This window comes from Myotis yumanensis, unplaced genomic scaffold (assembly GCF_028538775.1).
Source record: "Myotis yumanensis isolate MYYU_CA2020_CCGP unplaced genomic scaffold, mMyoYum1.0.hap1 SCAF_17, whole genome shotgun sequence".
NCBI lineage: Eukaryota > Metazoa > Chordata > Mammalia > Chiroptera > Vespertilionidae > Myotis > Myotis yumanensis.
The window spans coordinates 13,288,279-13,309,537 of NW_027223768.1; the positions used below are offsets into that span (position 1 = coordinate 13,288,279).

Consider the following 21,259-nt stretch of genomic DNA (forward strand, 5'->3'; position numbering starts at 1 on the left):
CTACTCTGTTATTATAGCATAAAAATAGTCCTAGACGAATAAAATGAGCAAAGATATCTATCTTCCAACAAACTTTTATTTCCAAAAATGCAATGGACTGCATTTGCCCCAGACATACAAACTAAACCATAGTTTGCTTTAGAGCATGGCTCCATCACTCTTTTGTTCTCCTTTATTCCTTGATTTCTTCCTGTTTGAGCCTTCCTTCTTTGTTAAATATACACACACAAAAAAAAAACAATTTTATTGAGATGGATTTCACATACTATACAGGTCACTTATTTAAAGTATACATATTTTTAAAGTATGTCACATGATTGTGCAACTATTACCACAATCTAATGTCATCTATCCTAAAAGAAATCCTGTACTTTAGTCACCCCTCCAAGTCCTGTGCAACTAATCTACTCTGTCTCCATAAATTTACCTATTCTAGCTAGACAGTTCATATAAATGGAATCATACAATATGTGGTTCCTTTGTGACTAGCCTCTTTCACTTACTATAATACTTTAAGGTCATCCATGTTATAGCATGTATCAGTACTTCACTTCTTTTTATTGCCAAATAAAATTCTTTTGTATGGATATCCCACATTTTGTTTATTCCTTCATTGGTTGATGGACATTGAGTTGTTTCCACTTTTTGGCTATTAAGAATACTGCTACGAACATTTGTGTACTAGTTTTTGTGTGGGTATGTTTTTGTGTTTTTTTAAATATATTTTATTGAATTTTTTACAGAGAGGATGGGAGAGGGATAGAGAGTTAGAAGCATCAATGAGAGGGAAACATCGATCAGCTGCCTCCTGCACGCCCCCCACCTGGGATGTGCCCGCAACCAAGGTTCATGCCCTTAGTCGGAATCAAACCTGGGACCCTTCAGTCTATAGGGTGATGCTCTATCCACTGAGCCAAACCGGTTAGGGCTGTGTGGGTATGTTTTTATTCTCATGGATATATACCTAGGAGTGGAATTGCTGGGTCATATGGTAACTGTGTTTAATCTTTTGAGGAACTGCCCAACTGTTTTCCAGAGCTGCTCTCCCATTTTATATTCCTGTCAGCAATGTATGAGGATTGCAGTTTTTCTACACTCTTGCTGTCCTTTTTTATTATACCTACCCTAGCAGGTGTAAAGTTCTTTTTTATTTAGTCTCTCTATGTAGAATTGGCTTTGAATCACCTCTTGAAGATCTGATTTTATAAATAATTAGCAGTATGACTAGCACCTGGTGATGACATTGAGCCTGTATTCTCCAATTCAATTGTTAGGGCATGTAAAGTTTCATTCTCTTTTAAATTAACTTAGTATAAGGGATTGAGTTAGAAATTTTTATTAACTTAGGACTCAGGTACATATGTTAATGGTCATTGTAGGTTTTTATTTATTTTGTTTTTGCATCTTTATATAACAGAACAACTATTGTTTTGTGTTTACATTTTGTTTAAAATTTGAAATCTTTTTAGGAACTTTTTTCTGGAAATAATGGCTTCCCCCATTTTTACATAGAGTTTTCCCCACCACAGTTAATTTTAATTAGTAATGTTTTAAAGTAAATACTCTTTATAGAAAATTTGGAAAGTATTGAAAACTATAAGAGAAAGTAAAAAAAAAAAAAATTTCCCTATCCAGAAATAGTCCTTTTTTTAAAAAAAATTTTTATTTTATTTTATATGTGCCCTGACCAGGAATTGAACCGTGATCTACTGGTTTATAGGTTGATGCTCAACCACTGAGCAACACCGGCCGGGCCAGAAATAATCCTTTTTATGTTTCAGTAAATGTACTTTCAGTTTTTCACTTAGGCTTTTTAAAAACACTATATGTATATGCGCGCACATCCACGCAACTAGGTACTGAATACCTAGGAAGAGTTAGAACCCGAACAAGAAGAACCCATGTGCCATAGGACATAATTTCTCTTTGTGCCGTGTTGTCCATAGTGTGAATTATTTGTCGACTCTGAGGTCATAGGTTGCCTTTAGGATTGGATTTGAAAGGGAATTTATTAGGGATCACCCCACCTACAAGTGAATATATAGAGCTTTATGTACAAGCAGTGTTAGATATATTTTTTCTCAGTTTTATCTTCTCTCCATTTTCCCAGGAATTCCAGCCAGGAACCACGGCCTACACTGTCCAACACGATTCAGAGGCCACAGCTGGGTCCCACAGCTAATTTATCCCTGGAGATGGGCTCAGGGCAGCTGGCACCCAGGTGAGAAATGGTGGAAGAATCATTTATTGAACAGTGTCTAGTCCAGGGCTGTCTGCAATCCCATTATTTTTTTATTTTGTTAAGCCTTTTCCCCAGATTCTTAAAAAAATTTTTCCCCCCTATTTCTCTCCTACTGGCTTTAACATATAGGCAGCAGCAACAACAAACAGAACTGGACGTAGTACCTGGAAGAGATGGACTGGCCAGCTACAATCATTCCCAGGTTAGTGTATCTTCTTTGAAGAAGGACCGTGAGCATTTTTAAAGAAATGTCTCCCAGTGCCAGTTAGAGTATAAATGTATCTAAGTGAATTTTAGGGTTATTGAATTATCATGTTAAACCTTTCATGGTTATTTTTATCATTGTATTCCACAGGTTTCTGTTCAGCCTGTGACAACCACAGGGCCAGAACACAGCAAGCCCCTTGAGAAGTCAGATGGTCTGTTTGCCCAGGATAGAGATCCAAGATTTTCAGAAATCTATTCCAACATCAATGCAGGTATGTTTCTTACTCATTCTCCTTTTAAATTCTCATTTTGATCACTTACTGATGGGTCTGCTGCTGCCCAATCAGTAGTCTTCCAACATTCCCTCTTAGTCATGATACCTCATGAGTAAATAGGAACTTGCTGAACTAATATAGTACAGCCACTTGACTGGCCCTCCCCCAACTCCTTTTGGTCCACAGATCAGAATAAAGGCATCTCTTCCAGCACTGTCCCTGCCACCCAACAGCTATTCTCCCAGGGCAACACATTCCCTCCTACCCCCCGGCCGGCAGAGAATTTCAGGTGAGCCCCATATGTGTGTATTGCTTTAAGGGCAACTGATGGATTCATTTGCTGAGTCCCAAGTTTTATTCTTCCCTAGCTTTCTCGGGTTATTTCAGACAAAGCAGTGGAACTTATAGGGCCTAGGATGAGGCAAGCTGCTTTTCTTCCTCCTGTGTCTTTGCACTTTGCCTGTTGCCGTGTTCTAGGTTCCATCTCTGTGTGTCCTGATCAGTGTGTGACTGTCAATCTTTCTGGTCTTTTCCACATTCTTTTATCAAGTTTTCCTTAACCCCAAGGAAGTCAAGGGAATCTGAGAATAGCACTAGATTGTCCTGTGATTCCTAGATTCTGTGATAAACGCATCTTTTTAATCCTTTACCTTAACTATTTGTTCACGCCTAGAAATAGTGTTCTGGCACCTCCTGTAACCATCGTCCAGCCATCAGCTTCTGCAGGACAAATGTTGGCCCAGATTTCCCGCCACTCCAACCCCACCCAGGGAGCAGCCCCAACCTGGACCCCTAGTACCCGCCCAGGCTTCTCTGCTCAGGTAAAGTTTCTCACCTGTCTTCCCCTGGATATTGTTTTTTGTTTGTTTGGTTGGGCTTTTTTCCATATGTAAAGTTGTTATTGTTTATCTTAGGCTCCTTTTCCTCAACCCCCATCACCTACCTTCCAATTTTTATCTTTGTTGGGATCAACTAGATAATTAAAAACAATGGATAATCTAAAACTCAGAGTCTGTGGTGTTTACATACCCACTTTAAATCAGAATCGCTCACATAAAACATCTTGAACAGACATGATTTTCAAATGTGTTTTGGAGTAAATTCTTTTTTTTTTTTAAGAGAGATTTTAAATATATATATACTTTTTATTGATTTTAGAGAGGAAAGGAGAGGGAGAGAAAGATAGAAACATCAATAATGAGAGAAAATCATTGAGCAGCTGCCTCCTGCACACTCCCCTACTGGGGATTGAGCCCGCAACCCTGGCATATGCCTTTGACTGGAATTGAACCTGGGACCCTTCAGTCAACAGGCTGACGCTCTATCCACTAAGCCAAACCCGCTAGGGCTGGAGTAAATTCTAAGAGGCTTCCACTTTGTTTAGGACTACAAAATACAGGAACAAAGGAGAAAATTAATTATGAATTTAGACACAGCGATGTCTATTTACAAAAAAAAGTGTTGAAAAGTCCGTATATACTCTATATGTATATCCTATATAATAAAAGCCTAATATGCTAAGTGTCCAACCGTTTGACTGTTCGACCAGTCGCTATGATGCGCACTGACCACCAGGGGCAGATGCTCTAACTGGTAGGTTGCTGCTGGGGTCTTAGTAGCTTGCTGCTGGGGTCTGGCAGATCAGGACTGGGTGAGATGGGCTGGACACACCCTGGCTGGCCAACCTCCCTCGATCCCTCCCTGCCCGGCCAGCCCTTATTGGCCCCAATCGGGACTGGGCAAGATGCCCCCGATCAGCCCTGATGAGGATTGGGCGAGACAGGCCGGACATGCCCTGAAGCCCTCCCACAGTCCCTTCCTGGCCAGCTGGCCCTTACCAATTGGGACTGGGTGAGACGGGCCAGACACTCCCTGGAGCCCTCCCATGGTCTCTCCCCATCCTGATCGTGCACTGGTGGGGTCCCTCAGCCTGGCCTGCACCCTCTCGCAATCCGGGACCCCTCAGAGGATGTCAGAGAGCCAGTTTCGGCCCAATCCCCGTAGGCCAAGCCGAGGGACCCCACTGGTGCACGAATCCATGCACCAGGCCTCTAGTATAATATGTTAAGATAAAGCTAATATCCTTTCATAAGTTCATATATACTTAATAATATATAACATATATAATATATAACATTCTTTATATATTATATAATAATATAAATATAAATGGTAATATTTTACATTTAAAAAGCTAAAACCAAAAGTAGGCTCCAGAATTATTATTATGCAATGTGATCTCAATTGTATAAAAAATGCATAGGAAAATAAAAACTGGAAGAAACTATCCACCATGTGTCTTTGGTGGTAGAATTGTGATTAATTTTTAAAAAGTATTTTCTTCACTTTGCAAATATTCCATAGTGCATATACATTACTATTATGGTGAGAAAAATGCTAGTTACTAAAAAAAAAAAAAAAAAAGGACATCATTAGAAACAAATGAATGTGATACAGACTGAAAAATAAAGTGATGCAAAGTGTCTATATATATATATATATGTATATATATATATATACATATATATACACACACACACACACACATACACCATAGTGTTGTTATTAATGCTTCCATTTTTATATAACTTTACAATTTATAAAATGCTTTTATATAAATCATTTTTATTTAATTTTCACAACTCTAAATGTATGCTTTTATTAATTTTGTAGTTCTTTTCTTTTTGCACTTTTCACAACTGCCTAAAGATAGTGTCAAGAGAGATTGGGGGTTAATTGGAAGAAATATGCATTAGGAAATGTAGAGTTTCGCTCAAAAGAATCTAGTGATTGACAGAGAGAGTTGACTCTCATAGGAATTGTATGTGCAATAATCTTAATGTTCCACTTATTGTTCTCTATTCCTTTCTCTCTTTTAGCAGGTGGCCACTCAGGCTGCAGGCAAGACTCGTTCTTCCCAATTTGGTGTGGGCAACTTTCAGAGTCCATCTTCCTTTAGTCCCATGTCCGTCCCTGGTGCTTCCACTGCATCACCTGGTGCTACTGCTTACCCTACTCTCACCAGTCGTGGATCCAACTTTGGTGAGTTCAGTCCAGAAGATGGATAAAAGGAAAATCACAGCAATAAAGAGAAAGGATTTGGTGGTTAAGATGGTTTGCTGTGCACTGAGCTGATAATGAGAAAATGCAAGGTATTTGCTATTTAAAACCTAGCCACATGGCCCTGACTGGTTCGGCTTAGTGGGTTGAGTGTTGGCCTGCGGACTGAAGGGTCCCAGGTTCGATTCTGGTCAAGGACACATGCCCGGGCTGTCGGCTCAATACCCAATAGCAGGAGGCAGCCTATCAATGATTCTCTCTCATTATTGATATTTCTCTCTCTCTCTCTCTCCCTATCCATTCATCTCTGAAATCAATAAAAATAAATCCTATATAATAAAAGGCTAATATGCAAATTGACCGAACGGCAGAACAACCAGCGATATGAGGTGCACTGACCACCAGGGGGCACACGCTGAACACAGGAGCTGCCCCCTGCTAGTCAGTGAAGCTGGGTTCACGGCTGGCTGCCGTCAGTTGGACATCCCCCAAGGGCTCCCGGACTGCGAGAGGATGCAGGCCTGTCTGAGGGGGACTCTCCCCCCCCCCCCACCCCCAGTGCACAAATTTCATGCAGTGGACCTCTAGTAAATAAACTCTACCCACATGAAAAAGACCTATAACAAAAAGCATGTAAAATATTAATTTAATATGCAAATTTATTCTAAAATGAGCAAAGGACTCTTTGGAACAGCTTCCTAGAGAAGAAAAATAATTTGGGTTGGGTTTTGAAATAGAAGAGGCATTGATCGGCAGAAAGAAGGGCAGGAGGTTTTTAGGTAAAATTAATGACTTGCATGTAGTTATGTGCTAGATTTTCCTCTCCAATGGAATTAGTAGATTGAAGTTTATTCTTCCTCGCTAGCTCCAGAGACTGGACAGACTGCAGGACAATTCCAGACACGGACAGCAGAGGGTGTGGGAGTCTGGCCACAGTGGCAGGGCCAGCAGCCTCATCATCGTTCAAGTTCTAATGAGCAACATGTTCAACAGCCATCAGCACCGCAGCCTGGCCAGCCTGAAGTCTTCCAGGTGAGAGGATGAAAAGGCTTTAGAAAATCAGAAATTTGGAGAGAAAGGGTCACAGAGGAGAGACAGAGAAGGAAGCATGCATGTATTAGGGTGTGAGTGGGAGAAGACAGTGGGGACATGTAGGGAAAATTGTCATTAATAGGAAAGATTATGAATTTATTTTGATGCACAACCTTTAACCAGACCATAGTTAGTGATGTGCAGCACCATGCAAAGATGTCAAAGAAAGTAATTATAGCCCTAACTGGTTTGGCTCAGTGGATAGAGTGTTAGCCTGCGGACTGAAGGGTCCCAGGTTCGATTCCGACTAAGGGCATGTACCTTGGTTGCGGGCACATTCCCAGTGGGAGGTGTGCAGGAGGCAGCTGATCAATGTTTCTCTCTCATCGATGTTTCCAACTCTCTATCCCTCTCCTTTCCTCTCTGTGAAAAAGCAATAAAATATATTTTTTTAAAAAAAGAAAGTAATTATAGCCCATTCAAGGAAAACCACTTCACAAAAGCTTGAGTACTATTTGCCTTGATTATAGTTATAAAGGTCTGTTTACCTAATCCTGAGCGGACTGCAAGACTGAGTGGAGTAATCTTAGGCAGGACAAAGGAAGAGTTAGTTTAAAACACAGGTTGAAAGAAAGCAAAACAGGTTTTGGTAGAAAACACAGAGGATAAGAGATACTCCATAATAAATTTATGGGGGGCAGTATATGAAATGTGACAAGCAGATTTTTCCACTTTTGAAAATACTGAGTACTGGAAAAGAGGGAAATGTGTGTGGAACTAAGGAGGAAGACAGAAGGGACTAGGACAAAAGTTCGTCATCTAAAGGAGTCAGAGTTGCTGAGACTAAGGAAAGCTAAGAGAACTCAGCACAGCAGAAACTCTTTGGGGACAGGAATGGTGGTTCAGGGGAATGTTGGGAAGGGAGCTTGATAAATGTAAGGGATCAAGGTGTGTGACCCAACTTATTTTTCTCTTATTAGGAGATGCTGTCCATGTTGGGAGACCAGGGCAACAGCTACAACAATGAAGAATTTCCTGATCTAACTATGTTTCCCTCCTTTTCAGAATAGAACTATTGGGGTGAGGATAAAGGGGTGAGGGAGAGAAAAATACCATTTGTTTTTAAAAAACAAATCTTTCTGTAAACAGAATAAAAGTTCCTCTCCCCTCCCTTCCCTCACCCCTAATGTGTACCCCCTTTCACTTCTGGCCTTTCCCTTGCCCTCCTGCCTCTCTGACATAATTTATAGATGAGATGGAGTAAATCCTCAAGGTGTTGTGGACCGTTTGAAAAATTAAGGCTGGGTGAAGTTAAAAATGCCTTGCCTTATGTCTCCTGACCAGGAATTTGTACAGAGGTGATTTCTGCTAGGGTCAAGGGACAGATTAGAGAACCTGATGTCCACTATTTGCCTTGTACTGTGGCTTGTTTTTGGAAAGAAATTCTGAATAAGGCGGGGGAGAGGAGAAATGTTCTCATATTTGAGGACCATGAAACATGGTAGGTATATATGGGGCTTTAGGAAGTGAGAATATGTTCTTTCTGCTGCCTGTGAGTGGTTTCTCTGGAAAGAAATGTGAGTGAGGAAATGAGAGAGAAGTGTGTGTGTGTGTGTGTGTGTGTGTGTGTGTGTGTGTGTGTACATGTATTTCTTTGTGTATTTCTTTCTCCCTATTAGGGAGTTATGCAAAATTTGTCCCAGATTTTATCTTTGTCTTTCTCTGTGTTTTTCAAAAAGTCCTAAGGAGTTAAATCTTCCAGGTATTTTCTACTTAGTATTGCAGCCAAAGAGTATTTAAATAAATGTCTTTGCTGTACTTACATCTGTGCCCAGCCAATATGCAACTCTAAGCAGATATATAACATTTTCTGTTGATATGGTTTGTCTGTCATCAGACATATTTAGTGATAAAACTGGGTCGTTCCTGCTTTTGGTGCTCTCACCTTATATGGAAGATCTGCAAACATTACAGAAATTGGCTGGCAGGATAAACACTTTCAGAAACCCCATACTTGGCCATAGGATAATGCTGCATTTTTGTCAGAATTACATATGTGTGTTCCGTGGAGGTTATTTCTGCATGGAAACTCAACTTCTTGGATTAGTAGTCCCAGTGAAAACCCTCACTGGTGCAGTTTGAACCAAATACCAGCCTTCTTGCAAAATAGCCTCTCATCCCATTCTCAAAGTATCCAGTCTGGCAAGAAACTGAGATTTAGGTCTTTTCTGACCTATAACTCTTTCTTCTTTGCTCCCTCTCAGTCTTGAGATTGGATTTTGCTTTGTAGTGCAAGTGTAATAAATCCATGTGATAGATGGGGCCTGGACTCCCATCCCAACAGGGTCACTTATTAATTAATTATAGCCATATCAATGTGGATACAGGTTACTACTATCACTCTTTACCTTCCTCAGGTAACAGTCATGTGTATCAGCCTTTTTTTTTTTTTTAATTGGCTCAGGCCAGTATTGTAAGTGCAAGACTGAATTAATAAGAAGACATTTTAAATGTAGCCATAGGGGACTGAGGAGCACAGATGGCCTTGGAGAGGCTCAGAGAATGTCATTACGGGGTTTCCCTCCCTTTTGTCTCCAGTCTGGTGCCAGGTATTGGAGTGGAAAGGGGACAGTTTATTTTTTTATTCTATGTGCACACATACAGTATACATATATATTTATATCACAATTTAAGAAACCAAAATGTTGAGTTTCCAATAAAGCCCTTGTTTTTTAATAATCGCCTGTTTCTAAATGTGATCAAGACTATAATATTGTATAGTTATTATAGGGCTTTGGGGGAGGGGCGGGAAAGGGAGGGAGAAGATGCTCTGGGGGTTTTGTTTCTGCTTTTCCTTCAGGGTTTTATTTTTGATTGTTTTTTTTCTTGTTGGCCATTTCTGTACTGCTGGCATCTGTGCTGAGCCTTACAGTGGCAAAAACAATGACATGTAGCAAGTATTTTAAAAACAATATTTTTCCTTTTGTAAACTTTGTGTTGTGTCATCTTGATTGCGGCTTTATTATTCCTTTGCAGCTCATAAACAACAGACTCCCCACAACTAATTGAATCCATAGCTTTAGCGCCAAATATGCAAACATAAAGCACAGTGTGTCTATAATTTCAGAAATGGGAAATCATAGGGCTCTGATCACTCAGCATTCCTCGGCTGTCCTCCTGATCCTGACTCATTCTGAGTGAAGTTAGGGACATCTGACCGTGGGGTGGGATGGGGTTGGGGAATGCCAAAGTCCTTGTGAGAGGGGAGAATTGGGACGGGAGACGAGTTGGACACATCTGGATTTCTTCCCCCCCAGCACGTCCCCCTCTTCCGGATGGAAAGGAATTAGGGGTAGGGAAATTTAAACTATTCAGGTCTGGACCTGGTTTCCCTCTAGGTTCGTTAGCAAATCTTACAATGCATAGGCATAAGCCTGTGTTGTTGAGAGTCTATTATGTAATCCATCAGACACTGAATCTAGATCCCACGTATTACCATTTCTGTTCCAAAGACCCTTTTCCTCTTCCCCCACATCCGTTTATGGAAGAATATGGAGTTTGGGAGTGTGGCTCATGATCTGTCACATGCCTGGATATCGGGGGAAGTATGTGGAGAAGCTCATATGACTGGACCTCGGTTGGGGATTTTAGTAATTGAGACAGATAATGTTCATCAGGCATCCCACCATCGGAGTTCAGCAACAAATAAGTCACATGTGAGTTTGTCAGTGCCATGGCATTGATTCATGTGCTGTCATAAATTCCTAAGAATACTGATTTTTGTTACTTTTAGAACTGGTTTCATCTGGACTTTCTGGGCATATCCTTCCTCAGCACAACTGTATTAGGCTGAGAGAGCTATTCCTATGCATAGAAGCAGTGACAACAGCCAACAAGCTTATAAAATACAAATGATTTTGAAGCCTATGGCTTGTCTTCTATATTCTTCTAGCCTTTTGTTTTTATTCATCTCAGACACAAATTCAAAAACAAGGTTTAAAGTTGGAGAGATGGGTAATAGGAAAAGATAATAATCCTCCAATATAATAACGATGGGAGAGATCAGGACTATATTCCTCTACCGAGAGAAGATAAGCCCTGCCTTGGGTACTGTGTATTGAGGTTTATTTTTGTCTGTCCTCGATGTAAAAGCAGCTCTCCACCCTGGCTCACTCCACTTGCATACAGAAACACTGCAGATTCGATGTCTCTTTCCCTCCTCCCTAATCCCCCTTCTCAGCATTTCTATCTCCGCCTCCCTCCCCTGTCCAAATTTTCCAGCCAACAGCTGGAGCTGACTTCCGCAATTCTGATGGAATAAATCCAGCAATCCTAGGCATCCGCCCACATTATCGACACTTCCCTGCAGAAACGAGCCCAGAGAACAGATTCCCATCAGCAGGTAACATTTTCAACTTCCTAGTTCTTGGTTTTTCTTTCCTTCCAGTTCTACGTTTTAGGGGTGTTAGGGATATAGTGACTTGGGGATCAAAATGAACTTTGTAGGCTCTGTGCATGAAAACAATGATGCCCTTCTTAGGTTATTTCCTGGCCAAATAAAATCTGCCTGGAAATGTTTAGGATTACTTCTATGACTTGTATGTATACATGGTTGTTAGTAAAAGCAAAAATATAGGAAGCCTTTACCCATGCTTCACTTAGGGTAGCCTCTGGGGTTTTTTGTTTTGGCCAAAGGTACCAAAAGGGTTAACATAGTGGGAAGTGGAGTGGTACAGGGAGGTGGCAGCTCAGAACTTGCTACTCTGAGACAGCCCAAAGCCCGTAACACTCCACGCATTAAATGCCCTGCTGTATATTTGCCAGTTTGCAAAGATTACATAAAAGTGGACTATAAATTCAAAACTTATGAAAGCTGTATGACTTGCTACAGACTGTAACTTGTTCTTAAAATGGAGGACACGTAATTAAGCTACTGCAAGAAGTGAAGCTAGAGCAAACTACAGAAAAGCTGTGTATTTGGTCATAAAACATTGCTTTACTGTCTTACATTCTTTTAGCAAACTTTGGTTCTGAGGCTTTTTGTCTTGTGGGGCAGTCACAGAGGTTTTCGTTGTCAGCAAAATAAAAAAACCTTCCTGCCCAAAGCAGCTGGTTGAAATTAGGACAGTTTCCTGCCTGAGGAGGGAGCAGGAAGAGAAAGAAAGAAGAAATGCATAAGACTAAGGAGACAGTAAAATATTTTCTCATTGTTAGAGAATAGGAAAAACTGTCAACTTGTCCCTTGTCCTCTCCTGGCAAGGTCTAGAAAAATATCCGAACTTGGGCACGGAAAAGAAGAATGCCTTAAATGACCAGGAAGCAAAATGTGGCGGGCAGTCTTCCCTTTTGCGTATTATCCAACCACCATCATCTGCCCTGCACTTATCTACGTAACCTTGTCCATCTTTTTTAATCTGCTAGGGATATGGGAGGAGACAGGTGCTGAGCCCATGCTGATTGTCCATTTTCTACCCTGTTTCGGGTTGTCAGTGCAAGTTGTGTGTGTGTATGGAATCTCCCTAGGTCAAAATACTTAGCACCAGAAGTATCTGCACCCCATCCAAACCCAGACTCCTCCTGACAATCAGGTTTATCATATGGAAATCACCTTCAGTTGTTTTTCTATCTTCTTCATGAAGCCCAATTTTCCTTTGCCTCATAGTCGATAGGAAGAGGTTCTTCACTTCAGGCTCATGAACTCCCCAGAATTATTGTGTGTGCATGCATTTTTTCTGTGGTGCAAGGGATTATATAGTGGCTTGCAAATTTTTAGCTTCTCAAAAGAGTTGCCGAAACCGGTTTGGCTCAGTGGATGGAGCGTCGGCCTGCGGACTGAGGGGTCCCGGGTTCGATTCCGGTCAGGGGCATGTACCTGGGTTGCGGGCACATCCCCAGTGGGGAGTGTGCAGGAGGCAGCTGATCGATGTTTCTCTCTCATCGATGTTTCTAACTCTCTATCTCTCTCCCTTCCTCTCTGTAAAAAATCAATAAAATATATTTAAAAAAAAAAAAAAAAAGAGTCTATGACTGCCAAAGGTTGAGAACCACCTGTCTGGGAAGATGGCTCCGGGTATTTCCTCCTGAGCCAGGCTAGGACTTTCTTGGCAAACAGAAGAGTTGCCCCTAATTATCCCATTCCTCAGGATGTGGGAGCTCAAGGTTCTACTGTTGCTGCTGCCCGTGGTGAGCTTTGCTCTATACCCTGAGGAGATACTGGACACCCAATGGGAGCTATGGAAGAAGACCTACCAGAAGCAGTATAACAGCAAGGTGCCTGGGGATCCGGAGGGGAGCATGGTGGGAGGGCTAAGTGAGACTTCCAGTCCTAGGTTCCAGACTCCTATCCAAACACTTGAACCACTCCAACCAAGCAAACCTGCCCTTGTTCCCCAGCTGTTAACATACAGTTTTTACTCCTACTCCTCAAGTCACCATCACATCCTATCCCTACTTTTCTTAATATTTTTCTTTTGGGAAGACTTCTCAAATTAATGCTATTAATCCATAAGCAAGTTTTCTGTACATCTCTCCAGATCTCTGCATTCTATTATTTGAATATGCTTGTATATTTCTTCTTGCATGTTCTTAATAATCCCATGATCATTTCCCAAAGTAGATTGTATACTCTCTATTATTGTAAGTTTTATCTTTTCTCCTAAATACCTCCATAATATTACATATGTAACTGCACACAGAACCCAGTCTATGCCAGTACTGACGATGCTCTATTTAGGTGGATGAAATCTCCCGGCGTTTAATTTGGGAAAAAAACCTGAAGCATATTTCCATCCATAATCTTGAGGCCTCTCTTGGTGTCCATACATATGAACTGGCAATGAACCACTTGGGGGACATGGTGAGTGAACCTCAGCTCTTGTCCTACCTGTCCTGTTTGCCTTAGTTTCCTGATTATGCCTGGCCTCTCTCTTCTTTGTCCCAGACCAGTGAAGAGGTGGTTCAAAAGATGACTGGACTCAGAGTACCTCCATCCCATTCTCGCAGTAACGACACCCTCTATATCCCAGACTGGGAAGGCAAAGCCCCAGACTCCATTGATTATCGAAAGAAGGGATATGTTACTCCTGTCAAAAATCAGGTACCCTCCTGTCTCCTGGGGATGGGTATGTAAGCTGGCATGACCTCTTCCTTTTTCTGTTTCTTTGTTCTTAAGATACGAGGGCATTAGGAAGGGGGTGAGGAATTAAGGTTACCTCTCCTCATGCTAATAGCCTATTCCATCATTTAACTCATCTATTTTTGAACATTTAGGTTTTTTTGTTAATCCTCACCTGAGGATATTTTTTCCATTGATTTTTAGAGAGAGTAGAAGGGGGGAAGAGAGGAGGAAAGAGAGAAAGAGAGAAAATGATGTGAGAGAGACATCAATTGGTTACCTCCCTCACAATGCCCCAGCCCAGGCAGAGGATCAAACCTGCAACCTAGATACATGCCCTTGACCAGGAATCGAACCCTCAACCCTTTGGTGTGCAGGCCAAGGCTCTAATCATTGAGAAACACTGGCCAGGGCTTTAGGTTGTTTCTGCATTTTTCTTTTTACAAATAGTGTAAGCACCTTGTGCATATATTTTCGTATCCATATACAAATATGCAAAATAAATCCTCAAATTAAAATGAATAGATCCTTTCCAAAAAGGTTTTACTATCTTACATTCTTATCAGCATGAGAATGCCAGTTTTCCCACAACCTTAACAATGTTAATTGTATGTGTCAACTAGATGAACAACTGATTTAACATTCATTCAACAAATACATTTTTTTTCCAGAACTTACCAGTATGTGCTAGGCAGTAGAGATTCAAGATGACTAAGACACACTTGTGTCCCCAAGAAATCCTCCATCTTAAAAAATAGAAAGAAAGCCCTGGCCAGTGTGGCTCAGTTGGTTGGAGTAATGTCCCATGCACTGAAAACTCACAGGTTTGATTACCAGTCAGGGCACATGCCCAGGTTGCGTGCAGGCTTGATCCTCTATTGAGGCGTACGGGAGGCAACCAATGGATATTTCTCACATCGATGTTTCTCTCCCTCTCTCTCCTCTCCCTTCTTCTCTCTCTAGAATCAATGAAAAACATATCCTTAGGTAAGGACCAAAAAATAATAATAAAAATAAAAAATAGAAAAAATTAGCACCTATCTTAAGAAACACTAATGATAGCTAGCACTTTTATTATCCACATTTTACAGATAAGGAAACTGAGGCAAAAAGAGGTTAATAACTTACTCAAGGTCCCATATCTAAGGGGTTACAAAGTCAGTACTCTGCTATACTACAGCTAATGGAACAATAGTAACAAAAGTTATCAATAGCAATAACAGCAATAGAACAATGCAACAAATGTTAAATGAAGGGAAATAGGAAGCTTTCACAGCAAAGGAGACATGTATACTGGAATTTATAAAATCTGTGGAATTTCATCAGGCAAGTAGAGGTGAAAAAAACAAAAAACGTGAGTAACAATGACTGATAGTTTCTCTGTTATGCCTCTCAGGGTCAGTGTGGTTCCTGTTGGGCTTTTAGCTCTGTGGGTGCCCTGGAGGGTCAACTCATGAAGAAAACTGGTAAACTCTTAAATCTGAGTCCCCAAAACCTGGTGGATTGTGTGTCTGAGAATGATGGCTGCGGAGGGGGCTACATGACCAATGCCTTCCAGTATGTGCAAAGGAACCGGGGCATTGACTCCGAAGATGCCTACCCGTATGTGGGACAGGTGAGACGGTCCCACCCAGCTCTGTAATGGATCCTCCTGCCCCAGCATGATATTTTGTACTAGAAACAATTCCAGAAATCTTGTTTTCTGTTCTGTTACCTTATTCTGCTTTCTTACTGGGAAAATTGTCCACTGAGGCCAAGAAGATTCCCACATTCTGGGAGAATTTGGGGAGTTTAGGCTACCATAGATCCCATCTGCCTCTGTGCCCTGGGGGTGTGGGGGGAAACGGGGGATAGGCTATTCCATAGATCTCTGAGAAGGTCTCTATAACCCTCTGTTCAACTCCCACTTTCATCACAAATCTAATTTCACAAATCATGTGGCTTTATTTTGTATGATCTCAGTGTGGGTTCTGGGAACACTTAAGCAAGTTGTGTAAGTTACCATGTATAAAATGAAAGAAAAACAAGTTGCTTCATATTTGTTGTAATTTTAGAGGTCACCTCACTTCCTCCTATAAGACCCTTTAGCAATAGGAAGCAGATCTTTCTTATCTAAAATGAAGAAATTCTGAGGGCTTTTTATAGACATGGGGTTGATAATATAATATGGGGTCTTTGCAACAGGAGTCTTTGAAGAAGGGATAACCAGTTTTAGTAATGACAGTGATGGCTACTATGTGCTAAGCCATGTGCTTGGTGCATTTTCTCATTTAATCTCAACAGCCCTATAAGGTAGATGTATCCTCACTTTGTAAGAGGAAACTGGCACGAGGTAAAACAGCATATTCAAATTCATACCACTAGTTTTGTAGCAGAGCCAACATTTATCTACCAGATCTGTTTATCTGCTGCAAACATTGCCAGACACGTCTTCTACGCATAAATGCAAGAACTGTCTAAGTCTTAAGTTATTTACATCTTCAACTTTGCTAGATAGATCATATCAAATATTTTTACCAAAGTATTTGGAAAAATTTATATTCCCACATTCAGTGTATAAGAAATCCCATTGATTTACATCTTTTTAAAAAACTTACTTTTCAATTACAGTTAACATTCAGTCTTGATGTGGCTTCTCTATATCCTTAGTTACAGGAGTTCTGTTTATCTAGTCTTCAGGTGATTCTCAAGGGTGGTTGTTCTATAACTTAGTTGGAATTTTGATGTGGTCGTGGGAAGAGGTAAGCACAGTGTCTACTGACTCCGCCATCTTGACAGAAAGTCTCACATCTTCATCGGTGTGTTTATGTGGCCATCTGCATTTCTTCAGTGCATTGAATGTTTATATCTTTTGCCCATTTTAATTCGGTTATTTTTCTCTTTCTTACTGATTTTTAGGGATTTAAAAAAGATATTTGGATACTAATATTATGTGTATTGTAGGTTGATTTTTGACTTTTCACTCTTAATTTTAGTGTAGTAAAATTATTAATTTTTTCCTTTGTAGTTTATTCCTTTAAAAATTCAATAACAATGAGTTTATTCGTTCATGTTTAGTCATCTGAAATGATGTCTGCTGCAATAAAATGCTCAAAAAAAATCTAAATATTAACAATAATGGCAGCCCCCCCGCCCCAAGCTCACACATATTACAGGGCCAGAAGATGATACATGCTTTTTAAAAAATCTTATTTCAGAAATCTTTACACTGAGGTAATAAAAAATTCTTTATCTGTTTTTTAGGTTTTACAGTATTTGCTTTCATATTTATATTTTAAAACTACCTGAAGCTGATTTTTGTATATGGTGCAAGGTGTTCACTTTTTCACAGTGCTCTAAAATGGAGAGAACAGACCTCTCTAAAGACCAGTCACTGCCCCTGTTAATTCACTAACATCATTTAAACGTTGGTAGAGTTTCTCACTCACCAATTCATTGCCTGTTGCTTTGTCCTAGTCCTTTTTCAACCATTTTCTTTTATTCCCCCGCAGGATGAAAGTTGTATGTACAATCCAACAGGCAAGGCAGCTAAGTGCAGAGGGTACAAAGAGATCCCTGAGGGGAACGAGAAAGCCCTGAAGAAAGCAGTGGCCCGAGTGGGACCCATCTCAGTGGCCATTGATGCAAGCCTGAGCTCCTTTCAGTTTTATAGCAAAGGTAAGGAGCTGCTCCTATGGAACACAGTCAACTTATGATGTGGGCTTGGCAGCTTCTCAAAGGGCACTCAGCATTTTTAGTACTTCGTTTCCATATTCACACTGAGTCTGCCAGAGAGAAACTACCAGCTGCCTTGGCACAGAGCATCTCTGATGTAAGCCCTTCTGACTGGGATGGATTCTACAAAGGTCACCGAGAGTGGGAGACCCCACAGGGTGCCCCTGGGATTACAGAAAGCTTTACTTTGATTGATTGTTTCCTAGGTGTGTATTACGATGAAAACTGCAATAGCGATAATCTGAACCATGCGGTTTTGGCAGTGGGATATGGGATCCAGAAGGGAAAAAAGCACTGGATAATTAAAAACAGGTAATGATGGGAACACTACATTTGTCAGTCAATCACTCTCCCTCTCTCCTCCCCTCCCTCCAGTCTTCCATTCTCTCCACTTATTTCCTTAGCAACCTCATCCATTCTCATAGCTTCATTCATTTCTCCTATGGTTTTTATTCCCAAACTCAAATCACCAACTTCAGCCTCTCTTCCTTCTTTCTTATGCTCTAGACCAGGGGTGGGCAAACTTTCTGACTCGAGGGCCACAATGGGTTCTTAAACTGGACCGGAGGGCCGGAACAAAAGCATGGATGGAGTGTTTGTGTGAACTAATATAAATTCAAAGTAAACATCATTACATAAAAGGGTACAGTCTTTTTTTTTTTTTTTTTTTAGTTTTATTCATTTCAAACGGGCCGGATCTGGCCCGAGGGCCATAGTTTGCCCACGGCTGGTCTAGACTCATGTTTTCAAGATTACTCTTCCTAAAGCACAAATCAGATTACATTACTCTCCCAATCAGAAACCTTCAGTGTCTCCTCCACTGTGATGGACCACAGAGTCCAAGTCTTTAGCCTGGAAGTAAAAATAACTCAACTTCATCTCGAACTACCTTACCAGACATACTTCTCCCCTGTCAAGCACCCTACTTTTCAGTCATAAGACTGTAACACATGTCCCATGCTTTCCTGCCTCTGTCACTCATTTAACACTCCTCCACTGGCATCCCATTTCCACAGGCCCCAACTCTATCCAGCCTTTGGGCTCAGCTCAAATGCTACCTCTTACATTAAGTCTTTTTGTTCCTCTTGATCAGAAGCAATCTCTCCTACCTTTGAGACCTATAGTATTAGGCCTTCCATTTCTTGACTTTAAACTTTTTAAAGGTAAAAACTGTCTTACTTATTTTGTATGCCATTAGTTCCTAGCACAATACTTAATGTTTTAATGTATAAGTGAGGGTACTAAGTATTTTTCTTGATTGGTCCTACAGCTGGGGAGAAAACTGGGGAAACAAAGGCTATATCCTCATGGCTCGGAATAAGAACAATGCCTGTGGCATTGCCAACCTGGCCAGCTTCCCCAAGATGTGACTTCAGCCAGCCAACCCTATCCTGCTCGTCCATTCCTTCCATGATGGTGCAATGAAGTGATGTACTTTGGAAGGGAGTGGTATGCCTTTCTTGAAGCAGATGCAGTAATACAGAGATTGTCCATTCAGTCTCCTCATTTGTTTGTGCGTCAGGCAACACTCCTATTACTTTCCTTCTCTCCACCCAAAGCCTTTATTTTTCACTGTGACGACAGTAGGAATTTCCCCCCAATTATTATGCACTCCAGTTCATAAATCTATTTATCCATTTTTGGTACAAGTTAACATGATACAAGATATGTGTTTTCTTTTTCCTTCTTTGCATTTTTTAAGTAAACCTAGTATTTATCTTGTCTATAACTTAATAAATAGCTATTTGGTAGCAACTCATTTTGTGTTGGATACTGTCCTAGGTGCTGGAGACAAAAAGGTGAATAAAACATATTCTTATACTTGATGTGCTCATAGTTTGTTTGGAGAGATCATAATATAAATAATTCATCTTAATTCATTTATTTGTTCATTCCTTCAGCCAACTTCTATTAAGTGCTCTGTACTAAGAACTGTACTAAATTTCAGGAATTAAATGGATATAATGAGATTTCAATATTTAATTCCATTTTAGGGGAACCAGATTTAGGGGCACATAATACTTGGGCCTTGAAAAATATCTTAGGGCCCTCTGAAGTTCTAGAACTGAAACTTATGCTGTCACCAAGAGAGGAAATTGAAACTTTAAAAAAATATATTTCTACTTATTTTTATTTTTTTCTTTATTGTTGAAAGTATTACAATTGTCCCCTTTGTTAGTTTATGTTTTTTTTCCATTGACCCCCTCCACCCTCCATCCAGGCCTTCAGCACTCTATTGGAAATTTTTTTTTAATGGAAACTCTTTATAATAGTTTCCAAGCAGTGTTAATTCTAAAAGAATTTAGCAGGCTAGTAATAAATCTGCCTAACTGGTTTTACATTTTTCACAAAATCCTCATTCTTACCACTAGAAAGAATTCAAAGAAAATGCTAACCATATGTCAGGCAGTATTTAATTTTATTCTATGCAAAATCATTTATTTTTATATGTAAATATTTATTACCATGTGTTATGCAGTGTATTTTAAAGGCATGATGATGAAATATATTAGTAAGACACAGCCCGGACTTCAAGAATAGTATAGACTAGTGACAGACATACAAACAACTAATAATACCAACCATAATGAAATAAATACTAATTATGCAAGTTTAGAAATGAGTCATTCATTTTTTTTAAATTTAATTGTTTTATTTCCTAAAGTATTACAAAGAATATTACACATGTCTCCTTTTTCCCCCCCCTTGACATTCCCCCGGCCTCCCCTACCCGCCAGTGTCTTGTGCCCATTGGTTATTCTTATATGCATGCATACAAGTCCTTCGGTTGATCTCTTACCCCCCGCAACCCTCCCCAGGTTTCCCACTGTAGTTTGACAGTCTGTTCAATGCTGCTCTGCCTTTGTATCTATTTTTGTTCATCAGTTTATAATGGTCTTCATTATCCATAAATGAGTGAGATCATCTGGTATTTTTCTCACTTCCCAGGGGCCGTCACAGCCTCACAGGGGCCACCGCAGCCTCGCAGGGGCCATCTCAGCCTCACAGGGGCCGTCTCAGCCTCACAGGGACCGTCCCAGCCTCACAGGGACCATTTCAACCTCACAGGGTCCGTCCCAGCCTCACAGGGACTGTCCCAGCCTCACAGGGGCCGTCTCAACCTCACATGGGCTGTCTCAACCTCACCGGGGTCGTCTCAACCTTACCGGGGCCGGCTCAACCTCACTGGGGTCGTTTCAACCTCACTGGGGCTGTCCCAGCCTCACAGGGGCCATCCCAGCCTCACAGGGGTCGCCTCAACCTCACCGGGGCCGTCTCAACCTCACTGGGGCCGTTTCAGCCTTACCGGGGCCGTTTCAACCAAGTTATTCATTCTTTTTTTTTTTTAATGTTTTATTGATTTTTTACAGAGAGGAAGGGAGAGAGATAGAGAGCTAGAAACATCGATGAGAGAGAAACACCAATCAGCTGCCTCCCACACACACCCCACTGGGGATGTGCCTGCAACCAAGGTACATGCCCCCTCCCGGAACCGAACCCGGGACCCTTCAGTCCCCAGGCCGACGCTCTATCCACTGAGCCAAACCGGTCAGGGTGAGTCATTCGTTCTTTTTCTGTTTTAATTAAATCTTTATTGTTCAGATTACATTTGTT

General features: G+C 40.9%; 2 protein-coding genes across 5 annotated transcripts in view; both read left to right on the forward strand.

Moving 5' to 3' along the window:
- ARNT (aryl hydrocarbon receptor nuclear translocator) overlaps nt 1–9,806 on the forward strand; it is a 56,221-nt gene extending 46,415 nt beyond the window's left edge. For 2 of the 4 annotated variants that reach the window (XM_070397254.1, XM_070397256.1), the window contains 8 exons: nt 2,111–2,221; nt 2,372–2,444; nt 2,598–2,721; nt 2,911–3,013; nt 3,398–3,545; nt 5,607–5,766; nt 6,650–6,816; nt 7,797–9,806. In XM_070397254.1, coding sequence (XP_070253355.1) covers nt 2,111–2,221; nt 2,372–2,444; nt 2,598–2,721; nt 2,911–3,013; nt 3,398–3,545; nt 5,607–5,766; nt 6,650–6,816; nt 7,797–7,886 — 976 coding nt within the window. In that variant the 3' untranslated portion in view covers nt 7,887–9,806. Of the gene's footprint in view, nt 1–2,110; nt 2,222–2,371; nt 2,445–2,597; nt 2,722–2,910; nt 3,014–3,397; nt 3,546–5,603; nt 5,767–6,649; nt 6,817–7,796 lie in introns of all 4 variants that reach the window. The other 2 variants (XM_070397253.1, XM_070397255.1) reach the window with 1 other exon arrangement.
- Nucleotides 9,807–10,091: 285 nt separating this feature from the next.
- Nucleotides 10,092–19,399, forward strand: CTSK (cathepsin K). The gene is made up of 8 exons (XM_070396354.1): nt 10,092–11,218; nt 12,960–13,086; nt 13,550–13,672; nt 13,757–13,912; nt 15,327–15,545; nt 17,422–17,587; nt 17,851–17,956; nt 18,915–19,399. Exons 2-8 carry the CDS (start codon nt 12,961–12,963, stop codon nt 19,012–19,014), a joined length of 996 nt encoding a protein of 331 aa, XP_070252455.1. The 5' UTR covers nt 10,092–11,218; nt 12,960; the 3' UTR covers nt 19,015–19,399.
- The last annotated feature ends 1,860 nt before the right edge of the window (nt 19,400–21,259 follow it).

Bases quoted from the DNA above. Each gene is read 5' to 3' on its own strand.
- CTSK (XM_070396354.1), top strand. From the start codon at position 12,961: ATGTGGGAGCTCAAGGTTCTACTGTTGCTGCTGCCCGTGGTGAGCTTT. The intron at 13,087-13,549 runs GTGCCTGGGGAT...TGCTCTATTTAG, and splicing joins AGAAGCAGTATAACAGCAAG to GTGGATGAAATCTCCCGGCG. The intron at 15,546-17,421 runs GTGAGACGGTCC...ATTCCCCCGCAG, and splicing joins CCTACCCGTATGTGGGACAG to GATGAAAGTTGTATGTACAA.